This window comes from Camellia sinensis, chromosome 13 (assembly GCF_055761805.1).
Source record: "Camellia sinensis isolate YWXY chromosome 13, ASM5576180v1, whole genome shotgun sequence".
Taxonomy (NCBI): domain Eukaryota; kingdom Viridiplantae; phylum Streptophyta; class Magnoliopsida; order Ericales; family Theaceae; genus Camellia; species Camellia sinensis.
In genome coordinates this window covers 73,291,724-73,304,779 of record NC_138973.1, presented here as the reverse complement: position 1 = coordinate 73,304,779, position 13,056 = coordinate 73,291,724, and the positions used below count along the sequence as shown (strand labels likewise).

The following is a 13,056-nucleotide window of genomic DNA, read 5'->3' as shown; positions in this document are numbered from 1 at the left end:
ATCGGTTTATTACAAAATATGCCGAATAGGAGGTTGGATTTGGAACTAATCCCGAGGCCCAAAGAAGAAAAGATATAAATAGAAGAGACATCAGCCAGAAAGAGGTATGTGATAGTTGTGGTGTTGAACTTAGAATACAAGTAATCTAGAACGAGAGACTGACTTGTCCGTCGGAGTGCTAATTCCGACACTCCCGACCGGAGTGTTTAATTCCTTTCAGGTGCCTATCGGTGGATCACGAGCGTCCCCCAGGATCAGAAGAGTATGTCTAAAAACCACTTCCCCACAGTTATATTTATATACGGATTTTTCTCTGGCATGGCTTTTATAGCTATGACACTGCCACTATTTTCCTGCAACAAAGTCATTTACTCATTTCCCATTTGATGAGCAGTCATCAACACTTCGCTGGCGGTCCCAACTTTACACATCGTGCACCATAATTTGAAATTAGTATTCAACTCCAACTCCATTGTTGTCTTCTTTTCACTCTCTTTAGTACTGCCATTTGTCTTCTCCAAGTCTGCTTTTTTCTGCACTATGTGATCCACAGTCTCCATTTCATTGACGTCTTCATGATTTCCATCCTGACGACCACCTAGGTTTGCCTTCATATTGCCATTTGGCACACGCACATGCACAACCAATTGATTTGAATTTTCAGTTTCTTGAGCCGCTGCCTCAAAATTGTTGGCATTGATCACTTTTTGACAAATGGTCTAGATCTGTTTAACACACAAATCAATGGCTGAGATCTACTTTTAAAAATCTCTCAAAACTGTCTTCAACGGTCCAAATTTGTCTAATTTAAAAACAATGGTGAGATTCAATGGTTGTCTAATTGTCTACTCTGACCTACCCCACTGCACCATTACATCATCACAGTGTTTGTGAGCTGAAACTCTTTGAAGGATGCTCTCTTTGAAGGAGGAACAAAGCTCTCGCAATAAGAAAGGACAATGCTCTTAGTATCCCTTTTCATTTTTCTCCACCATCTCTAAGATGAAATGCTTAGGTACCTAAGAATGGGTTGTGGAGCTGCTTTGAGCTCAAATTAACGATATGATTAGTTTAAAAATAAAATCCTATATTTCAACTAATATTAATTAAAGATATGATTAGTTTTAAAATGAAATCCTATATTTCAACTAATATTAACGTCACTTGATGTGTCCATTATAATACATATTTTATACTCTTAATTTATATTTTATTAGACTTATTTTGTATATTATTTTATCTCTTTATGTTTATTTTTATGTTTTATGGAAGTTTACTGGAAAAAAATGCTCTTAAATGATGGAAATTGGAATTTGCATTGAAATAGTTTGAAAAGTTAAATGGGATCATTTATGACACATTGAGGTGTCTAGAGATTGGTGTCTTCAAACCTTGCGCGCAACATTAATTTTACATTTTTAGCAAATTTGTAAATTTGGCGTTATCGAATTGTACCAAATTCCGCAAAGCACTAGATTGCATCTCACTCAAAACCAAATTCATGTGCCGTAGGGCGGCAAAGATTAGTTTTATTATTATAAATTAGATAAATTACACTCACCTCTCATGAGGATTTTGACAATTACAGGAATTTTTTCCTATAGTTTCAATAATTATAGAAATCACTCTTACCTTTGAAACTATTATTAAGATTCTTTCACCATTAATCTTCTATTAATTTATTTAACAGAATATGACGATATCATGTTGACGTCATGTACTATGAGTAAAACATTCCAAAATTGCCCTTATATATTCAAATAGTAAATTTCACTTACCTCCCCTAAGGTTTTACAAAAAATTAATAAAGACCTATATATTATTTTAATAATGTTAAATAAAATTATTAAATTCTATACAATATTTTAAAAAATTCTAAATTGTTAAGACAAGCATATATATATATATATATATATATATTAGAATAACCAAACCTTACCTAATCAAAAAAAAAAAAAGAAGAGCTAATAAATTGATCATCATTAAACCTTATACTAGATTAAATACAATCATTTATTTGAAAATTATGAAACAAAGTATAAAAAATGTTTTATTTTTTAAAAAGACCACCAAATTTATAAATAATTATTTTGAGAAATTAGCGTTTGAATAAAAATTTAAAAATACATATAGGTATTTGATTTTTTTTTTCCATATGAAAAATACATATTTGGAGAAATATTTTCTTTATTTTATTTTTTCATTTTTCTTTCTATTTATTTTCTCATTCATTTTTTCATAGTGTCACTGCTACAAATAACACCATATAATTTATTATTATTATTATTATTTGTTTTCTTCTCTATGTTTTTTCCTCAATTTTTTTCATCATTTTTTCTCTTTCATCAATGATAGCTAGCATCACCCAATACCATAGCAACTTACGAAACATGAATTTTTCTTTTGTTTTGTAAGCATATTTGTGTATCCAATTTTATTTTTTTTAAAGAAAAATAAACATAATAACATTTCATATTTATAATTAAAAAAATTGACTTGTAACAATTAACAAATGTTACCTCATAAATATATATAAAAAATTATCATTTTATCTTTTCACATTCCTATATTATTCTCAAATTTTAATTATCATTAAAAAAAATGTCAATATTTCTCACCTTAATAATAAATTTTTTAAAAATAAATATAAAAGTGAAAAAATATCTAATCACGTTAAAATAAATTAAAATTAGATGATAGGGAATAAAAGATAAATAAATTATTTTAGAATAATAAACTATTTAAATTTGCCATTTCTTAGATTACATCTAATTAAAATAGAATTTTACTTGAACAAATAAATTATTTGAAAATAATAAATTACTTAAATAATTTGTAATGTATTACATCTAAAATCTATATCTACATCTTTGTTTCTCTCATTTAATTAATTTTTATTAAATTAAATCTCAAAATTAATTCAAATAAGAAACATGGATATTCTTAATTTCATTAATGGTTTTTTTTTAAATTTTTTTTTTAAACTTGTAAAATTTTAAAACTTATAGTGGAAAAAAAATATACAAAGTCAAGGACATACAAAAAAAATAAAATAAAATTGTGAGAAATAAAATGATAATTTAATATATAGGTAATTAAAATTAAAGGGTATTAAGTGTAAAGGGTATTATGGTCATTTGCACAACCAAGTTAATACCGTTTGGCTTAAATTAACGGGAGGGGAGAATCTTGACAATGTCAGAAAAAGTAAGGGAGGTTTCTGTAATTATTGAAATTGCAGGGGAGGTCCCTGTAATTGTCATAAACCTTAGGGAAGGTGAGTGTAATTTACCCTTATAAATTCTATTTGGGAGATTAATTAGGAAATCCTTTTTCAAGTACTCTATATTCCTATAAGTCCTATTATTTGGACATTTGATACATCAAATATGGACAATTTTACACACTACAAGAAAACACATTTTTGGCGACCAGTTTTGGCTACCAAAACAAATTTAGTCGCCAAAAGTGTGGGAATTGGCTACCAAAATTAATTTTAGTCGGCAAAAGTCAACTTTTTAGCTACTAATTTTTTTTAGTAGGAGAATATTGATTATTCGCGACTAAAATAAATTTAGTAGCTAAAAATATTACAATTGGCCACTAAAAAAATTTTTAGTAGCTAAACATATCTCCATTAGCGACTAAAAGTACTTTTAGTAGCTGTAGAGGCACCTTTAGCTACTAAATTGTTTGGTAGCCGAAGGAAAATAAAAAAATTTATTTTTGATCTTTGGCGACCAAAAGTTTGGTCGCCAAAAATATCTTTTCAGGGACAAAATTCATTTTAGTCGCTGTAGACCTACTTTTGCCTAATAAATTGTTTGGTAGCCAAATGAAAATAAAAAAAATTTATTTTTGATCTTTTGGTCGCCAAGAATATCTTTTCAACGACAAAATTCATTTTAGTCGCTGTAGACCTACTTTTGCCTACTAAATTGTTTGGTAGCCAAATGAAAATAAAAAAAAAAATTATTTTTGATCTTTGGCGACCAAAATTTTGGTCGACAAAAATGATTAAACAAAATAGTTATTTTATTTTTATTTTTATGAAAAGGTTGTCAAATCTTAACAACATTGTTCATAAACATTGTTAACAATGACATTTTATCCACTTGAAATTTGACTTTCTTTTTTTTTAAATGAGAAAAATAAAATTGAAAGAAACTTCTTTTTTAAAAGTAAAAATAAAAATAAAAATGAAACATGCTTATTAATTAAATAAAAATGAATTCCCATTAGTAGTAGGTATATGAATAAAACAATCAGATTTATTGAATTAAGTGGTAAAAGCCAGTTGGCTTTATTAGGCTATCATCTTCTAAATTAATTTAAGGTTTACTTTAATATAATAAACTAGTTACAACTGCATAATAAATTAATTAAATCCACTTGACACATGATTTCTTCACCTGTCTTTATCTATGACAAAATATACATATTGCATGTTCTAAAATTCTAAATCAAATTGATTAGTGCCTAGTTAGTCATGCAGGAGTCCCAAAAAAAAAATTAAGTATATTTTACAATATCTATATAATAAGACAGGACGGTTTTTGAAAATATGTTAGAGACAATTGTCCTACTAGGACATTTCAATGACTATGATTCATTTGTCTATTTAAATAGATGGCTGAGATGACCCCCTTAAATATATATCAATCCCCTTCCAGCACCACTGCTACATATCTGTTCCGTTTGGGAAGTTCAACCTAATGAAGTAATGATGGTTGGGGATAACCTTAAAGATGATGTGAGTTCTGCTCTATTTCTCTCTCCATCATTTGCACCATATTTGTTAAGAACATTTCTGATTCATTTTGAGGTGCTGTTTTTGTATATATATATTTTTTAATTTCACATTCTTTTATCAAATTTGTTTGAATCAAAACATGCTTTTGTGTAAATTAAAGCTCCTTTACTTGGTCTTTGCAGGTTGCTTGTGGGAAACGAGCGGGAGCATTTACATGCTTGCTTGACAAAACAGGGAGGTATGATTCTCCCGAATACACAGATGTGGAATTTAAGCCAGATTACAAGGTGTCTTATCTTGCCCATGTTCATTCACTACTGGAAGCAAATTTTGACCTGACACCATGATCCACAATTTCCTTGACAATAAAAATTTGCATTGTTAAATTGAGTAGCATTGAGATTCTCAGACCATTTATTAGTTGGTGGATACACCTATTTTTGATCCTGTGAAGAATTCATAGGAGAAGCTTTGTGAAGTACGGAGACAGGAAAATACCAAGGAAATATTGTGTATTTGAAAGACAGAGATCTTTCTTTAGTTTAGCATCTTATGGTAGTGTTGATATGCTGCAGAGTCATCGAATATATAGGTTTCCTTGCCAAAGTACTCTTGGATAGATTTCCTGCACATATTTGTTTGTTGTTATCATTGTATTATGAGGCTAGCTGTTAATGCTTTGTTTGTGGGATGTAAGATTGTTGTTGTATATCTATATGTAATACTTTTGACCCACTTTATAATGCGATTTCTTTCTCTCTTTGGTGCAATGCAATGCATATTTTAAAATTACAATGAAGTTTATATGTTTATTTTTGAATAAATGATGAAATAATGTGGCTACGATTATTTTGATTCTTTTTATGTTTGATTTATGATTTATACGTAGGGATTTACAAAATGAACAATTTAGATCACTTGAGTGAGACTTGAGGTGAGGCTTATAGCAAGACTGCATCCCTGATCCACTTTTATAGACTAGAGGCAATCCTGATGATAATTGACCTTAATTTTGATGATGACAGTTTGAATTAAAGAAGATAATAAGTCAATTTTCTTTAATCTCAAATATTCTTATATTTCAAGTCACTCCGTCCGTTGCACCACCACAGAACTTAGGCACAATGTAGTGTCCTGATTACATAAAATATTCAAAATCTGTAAAATTAGTGTCTCCCTTCATCGCTAGAAAGAGTTCATGCAGCATTTCATAAATCCTCTCAAAACAAGGGTGGATTTTATCAGAAACATAACAGCTGTGAGTTTCGCTATTAATATATCTCTGCAAATGTGTGTGTATATGTATGAGGAATATGGGGATCCTAGAGAAGAGAAAGAAGAAGAAAAATGAAAATCATGTGTCTCTGGAAATGTGTGTATATATATATATATATGTATATATCAGTCGATCTACGTATTGGAGAGAAGTAAATTACAGAGTTGGGAAGAGAAAAGCAGACAAGATCTTGATCACAGTTGACCGTTTCAAATGAGATAAAAAAATTACTAACAAATGAATGAAAACATTTTTGGAATAACAACTCATATGAGAAAAATAAATATTAAAGAGCTGTTTGAGATTTGCTTATTTAGTGTATTTTTTAATTTTTTTTATAAAAAAATGTGTAGAAAAATAGAAAAGGGATGAGACATAAATAAGTATACTCATCAAAAAAGTGGAATTATTTAGATTATTCCTGAACAGGAGGGTTTTTGAATCTTTAATATATTATTTAGTATACTAAGACATTTGAACAGTTCAGATCTGTTCAAATTACAAAACGGCTGTGATGTATGCTATGTGTACATTTTTCACTTTCCCATTTTTTTCTCTTACTTTTTCTTTTTCTCTTTCTCACTCACCTTTCCCATTATCTCATAAATAATCCACGAATGATCCCATGATTCCACATTCTTCATTTTCTTTTTTTTTTATTTTATTTCCCCCTTTCCTTTTTTTCCTCCCTGTTTATTTATTTATTTATTTATTCACTTATTTTAATTTACACCGTGCCTTCAGGCACGGGCATACACTAGTAAGAATATAAGAGAATATAAGAAAAATTTTAAAATATAAGAATATAAGCAAACATAAGAATATAAAATATAAGAATATAATATTTTAAAATATATTTGTCATAAAATTTTAAAATATAAGAATATAAGAAAATATAAAATATAAGAATATAATATTTTAAAATATATTATTATATTTTTCAGTAAAAAAAATATTAGGACAAATATTTAAGATAATTTAATATTTTTAATTTATAATTTTATTACTTATATTTTTATTTAAATATAATTTTAATATATTTGTTATGTCACGGTTCGATTTGCTCACCGGTCCGATTTTTAAAACATTGGTTTGAATCTGTTTAGAAACTTTGTAACATTTACTTCTATTTTCTTTTAAGATAATAAATTAATATTTTAAATTTTATTTTTGTATCACATGAACCATTGGGCAACATCTAAAAAAACACCTATTTTAAGATAATTCATTTTTTCGAGCCGAATCTAAGAAATATATATGTTTTAAAAATTCAAAATAAGCAACAAATATTTACTATTTTTTTGTTAATTTTTTTCTTTATTGAATTATTTTTGAAATTTTAGAAAAAAATTATAATTTTTCGATTCGTTTTGTCGAATGAAAACGAAAAATAAAAAAAATGTCACGTTTTTACCTTTGGCGACCAAAATTTTGGTAGCCAAAAGTTTCTTTTTGGAAATAATTAGTTTCGGTGACTAATTGGATTTTGGTCGGCAAATAATGCAGTTTCACCGACTTTGTTTTTGGTAGCCAAACGTGCCACGAAATTGTGGAGGGAATATTACTTTTTCATAATATATATTAGCGACGAAAATAATTTTTGGTCGGTAATAAATATTTTTTTCTTCTATTTTCATTGCAAAAGTATCCCAGTTCCCTCCCTCTCGCACTCCCGCCTCTATCACTGCTCTGTCTCCATCGCAAGAGTTACTCTATCATCCCCCGAACTCCCTCCTAAGTATCTCCCTCTCTCTCTGTCTGTATCTCCCTCTCCATTCCTTAAACATCTCACAAGGCCTCTCGGTTTCCCTCTTTCTCTCTCTCTCTCTCTCTCTGTTTACACACACACACACACATACATGCATATATATATATATATATACACACACACACACGAATCATATATTCACAACCTTGATTCCATATATACTCGATTATATACACAAATCATATGTACACTCACGCCTCTGCCCTCTTCTCTACAAGAATAGTCTCCATCGCCCGAACTCCCCCGAACTGGATCATCCCCCGAACTCCTTCCCAGGTATGTTTGAATTTTGCATCTATCTCTCCATCTCTCTATATCTCCCTCTCAATTTCCCTCTGTTTCTATCTGTCTCTGTTTACACACACACACATACATACATATATATATATATATGTCAAAACACACAGAATATGAAGTACGAAATGCCCTAAATTAGGGCATTGTTATTGAAATGTGATTCAAATTAAAAATTAGGGCAATGCTTAGGGTGAATCAAGCCATTTGCTACATAAACTAGGGCAAAGTCTTGTAGTAGTAGTAGTACATATAAAAGAGGAATTTTTATGGTTTTGAGTAAATATACTAGCTGCTCGTTGCTTTTGGATGCCTTGGTAAGTATGTTGAGGTACTTAATACATACCTACTGTTCTTCTTCATAGTTGCATTTCCAATGTATGAAATTGATGTAATATGTGGAGGTTGAGAATCTTGAGATATGAATGATTTTAAAATCAACAAATGAATAAGTATTCACACTTGAGGTATGATATTTTGTGTCTTGGAAAAGAGATGCAGTGATCATAGTTTTGGTAAAACAAGGGCAGGGATTAGATTGTCCTTGTAGATTCTTCGGCTGATGTTGTGTTCTTGAATGAACATATAGTAGTAGCTTGGTACCCATGGATCATGACTTTCGATCTGTTGGCCTAGCTGTGTATGCTTTTTTTTTTTTAAACATTTGGTGTCACTGTGCATTTTAAGTTGAAATATGCTTGTAGAATATAATAATATTGTAAGTGAGCATTCAGGGAATTGACTAACCAAAATAATTTCTTGAGATTAAATGGATTTTATTTTCTATGTACTTGTGATCAGCTACATTCATCCTTTGTCCTTGACCTTAGTTTTTTGTTTTTGGGTTTTAAATCATGGGTTGCATTTCTTAGTTTTCCCTCTGGTGCCTTTGAGACTGGGTGCAATTATTGATCTTTTTGCTTATGAGAAATATATCTTCGTTGACGTTCTCTAAAGTCTTTCTGAGATGCATTCATATTTTAATAATCATCTCTTGTATTTCCAGTTGCCGCATCTCTTTCGCAATGCTATGGAATTTTTTCCATAAAAAATCATTATGTTCTTGCTGATCAGAATATTTAATTCAGTTTTTTGGAAATTTATTTTTGGTAATCTGAATGGGGTGATTTAAATCAGGTTCTGAATGGTTTCTATGCAAGAAATTGCCGACTAATATGTGAAGTCATAGATCTTTGAACGCTTCTCACACTTCCATTTCTTTTCCCCATGTTTTCTGGCAAAAGTGTTTCTTGATTCCATTAAGATCACCAAGAGCCCTTGAAGGATTGTGGTGCACACAACTAGGCTTAGGGCACACATAGTGCTTTATGTTATCTTCGCTTTTTCTTTGCTTCAGCGTCCATGGAAGGTTGTGTCCTCTCTTGTGAAGCTGCAAGTTTTGATCTCTCTAAAACCCCACCTTGTGTTTTGTTTATTTCATTTTTAAAATTTTTAGAAATGGTCATTGGATGTGCAACGATTGATTTTAGCCGTTGCAACAATGCATAGCTCATGTGTTTGCATCGATGTTGTAAATTTTGCTTTTACTGCCTCAACCTCACGAGTACCCACGAGCCACTATTTTTTTTAATAAATAACATGTCATGCACACACACTGTGAAGAGCATGAAAATGATGAAGATGGATTAATGGCTTAACTTCCATAATTACACATTGTTTTAGAACAAATCGTGTCACAAAGTCCCACCCTAAAAGAGATTTATGTGACAAGCCAAACAGTGAATGAAAAACAACATAATCTATCTCAACTTGAAATGCGTGTTCTCATTTGTTCCTTGGTTAATCTTTGTGTGAGTTGTAGGTGACAAAATGAACAAGAGTTGGATGACGATAAATAATAGGCTGACAAGTAAAGAGTATCAACAAGGGGTGAAGTCATTCCTTGATTTTGCTATGGCAAATTTAGGCATAGAGGATGACATTAGGTGTCCGTGTGTCGATTGCATTAATGGCACAAAATATAGCAGACAAGTTGTGTGGATGCACTTGATCCGAAGAGGAATGGCATCTTCGTATTTAACTTGGGTGCATCATGGGGAACATGCTCCCGTGTCTCATCCTAGTGCATCAAATGACCAATGTGGAGGTAGTGGCGAATGTATGATAGATATCGATGATCCGCCCATGGATGAGTTGCCTATTATGTTGGAAGAAATTTACGTGAGTGGTCTTATGGATGATCATACCGACGAGGAACCTAATGGTTTGGAGAGGGAGGATTTGCATAAGTTCACTAGGTTATTCGAAGATGCACAACGCAAAGTTTACCCGACATGTGAAAAGTTTTCTGTGCTATCATTCGTCATTAAGATGCTTCATTTGAAGGTGTACAAAAAATGGAGCAACAAGTCATTCGATATGGTTATGTAGGTATTCAAGGACATTATACCAGAATGTGATCAAACAGTTCCATGGACACTCTATGATGCTAAGAAGTTCTTACATGACTTGGGTTTGGGATATGAAACAATTCATTCGTGCAAAAATGATTGTGCACTATTTTGGAAGAAGAGTGGTAATTTAGAGAAATGTCCTACATGTGACGCATGTAGATACAAGTTGAACGATGATGGTGGTAAAAATATTCCACACAAGGTATTACAGTACTTTCCATTGACACCGAAGTTGAAAAGACTGTATATGTCCAAAAAAACAGCCGTAGATATGAGATGGCACAATGAGAAGCGTGTGGATGATGACATATTAAGGCACCCGGCCGATGGTGAAGCATGGAAGTACTTTGATAAGCAACATCCGACGTTTTCTGATGACTCTCGAAATGTAAGGCTAGGGCTAGCAACAGATGGTTTCAATCCATTTGGGAATATGAGCACATCATATAGCATGTGGCCCGTAATCTTAATGCCTTACAATCTCCCACCGTGGAAGTGCATGAAAGAGCCATATTGCATGATGTCATTGCTTATTCTCGGACGTTCGGCACCTGGAAGAGACATTGATGTTTACTTGCAACCATTAATAGAAGAATTGAAGAATTTGTGGGAGCATGGTGTGCAAACATATGACGCATCGAATGGGCAAATTTTTAGAATGCATGCGGCGGTAATGTGGACCATAAATGACTTCCCTGCGTACGGTAACATGTCAGGGTGGAGTACAAAGGGTTACTTGGCTTGCCCTAATTGTAACAATAATCCATCGTCCCAGGGATTACAAAGTAAAATAGGGTATATGGGTGTTCGTCGCCACTTGCCTGAGAACCACACCTGGCGAACAAGTAAGCTCTTCAATGGTCAAATGGAGCATAGCTCCAAACCTTTGGACTTATCGGGGGACCAAATACTAGAGCAAATTGATTCTGGGACTTACAAGCCGTATGGAAAGCACCCACAAAATCAAAAACGACAAAGGAATGAACATCAAAATTTGAATTGGAGCAAGAGAAGCATTATGTTTGACTTGCCCTATTGGAAAACATTGAAGCTTTGACACAACCTTGATGTCATGCATATTGAGAAGAACATATGTGACAATGTTGTTGGGACACTTTTGAGCGTAGATGGAAAGAACAAGGACACGGACAAAGCACGCTTAGATTTGGAGGACATGAAAATACGTAACGAGTTACACTTTAAGAGGCGTTCTAATGGGTCCTTTGAGAAGCCTCCCGCATTGTACACATTGTCGGTGAAAGAGAGAGAAGGCTTTTTGTGATTTCTTGAAATCAATGAAGTACCCTGATGGCTATGCAGCAAATATCTCCAATTGCGTGACCGCTTAAGCTGGAAAATTATCTGGCCTCAAAAGTCATGACAGTTATGTCCTTATACAACGACTTCTTCCAATTGGGATGCGTGGCTACCTTAATAAGGAAATCGGAACGACACTTTTTGAGTTGGGAAATTTCTTCAAACAATTGTGTTCAAAGACATTGAGGCGTTCAGATTTGCATAAATTGGATGAACAAATCGTACTCATACTTTGTAAGCTTGAGATGATTTTCCCTCCGGCTTTTTCGATGTCATGGTCCACTTGGAAATTCACTTGCCTCGAGAGGCTATGCTTGGAGGCCCAGTGCAATATCGATGGATGTACCCAATTGAAATGTAAGGCTAGGGCTGACACATGTTCTTCATGTAGATGAATGAATTGCGGAGCCAAGTTTCCCCCGAAGCAACTGATAATATGTGGTCATTAGCCAATGGTCCTAGTGGCTTAGTGAACACATATTCAGGATGTATTTGTAATGGTGTCCGTTATCATACTATCGACCGTGAAACCGTCGGAAAAGTCAGAATTGTGGATTAATCGTGGAAGGGGAGCATCAAGGCCAATTAATACACTTCTATGGACACTTGTGCAGAGTGCGGGAACTGAACTATTTGTTCAGACGTCGGATTGTATTGTTCCAATGTGAATGGTTTAACACCGGTAGTAGTAGAACTATGCGTGTAGAACCACATTTTACAACAGTTGATGTAATAAGTCGATGGTACAAAGATGACTCATTCGTATTACCAAGTCAGGTTGAACAAGTATTCTATGTTAATGACACCAAATTAGGTACCAATTGGAGAGTCGTAGAAAAGTTCCAACATCGAGGAATTTGGGATGTGCCAGAGATGGATGTCGTACAACTTGATGATTTGTTCCAACAAGAAGAAACCGCCGAGGTGGTACCTACTATGGCTATTAATGATGATGTGGTTTTGCGTCGACATGACATTGAATCTGAAATTATTCCAATGGAAGTGTTGCAATCTGTCAGAGGTGTAGAAGCCAAGGGTGTTACAGATGATGCCTTCATCTGTGATGATGAAGATGGATTAATGAGGGAGGGTGACGACACAGACGAAGAATATGACCTACAAAGTGATTTTGATACAGATGTTGATGTAGAATCTTGATGTATATCATGCTTTAGTGCATGTCATAATTAGAGCAATGTAAATGTTCAACTGGTGCACAAATGCAAAGGAAACT

At 32.7% G+C, this 13,056-nt stretch overlaps 1 protein-coding gene and 1 long non-coding RNA gene across 2 annotated transcripts; both read left to right on the top strand.

Moving 5' to 3' along the window:
• The first annotated feature begins 4,687 nt into the window (after positions 1-4,687).
• Positions 4,688-5,146, top strand: LOC145805855 (uncharacterized). Its single transcript, XR_014348015.1, has 2 exons — positions 4,688-4,825; positions 4,936-5,146. It is a non-coding gene; the product is annotated as an uncharacterized LOC145805855 (long non-coding RNA).
• Positions 5,147-9,936: 4,790 nt separating this feature from the next.
• LOC145805484 (uncharacterized) lies at positions 9,937-12,381 on the top strand. Its single transcript, XM_082900625.1, has 3 exons — positions 9,937-10,437; positions 10,483-10,893; positions 12,214-12,381. The coding sequence occupies exons 1-3, from the start codon at positions 9,937-9,939 to the stop codon at positions 12,379-12,381; spliced, it is 1,080 nt and encodes a 359-aa protein (XP_082756751.1).
• Positions 12,382-13,056: the final 675 nt, after the last annotated feature.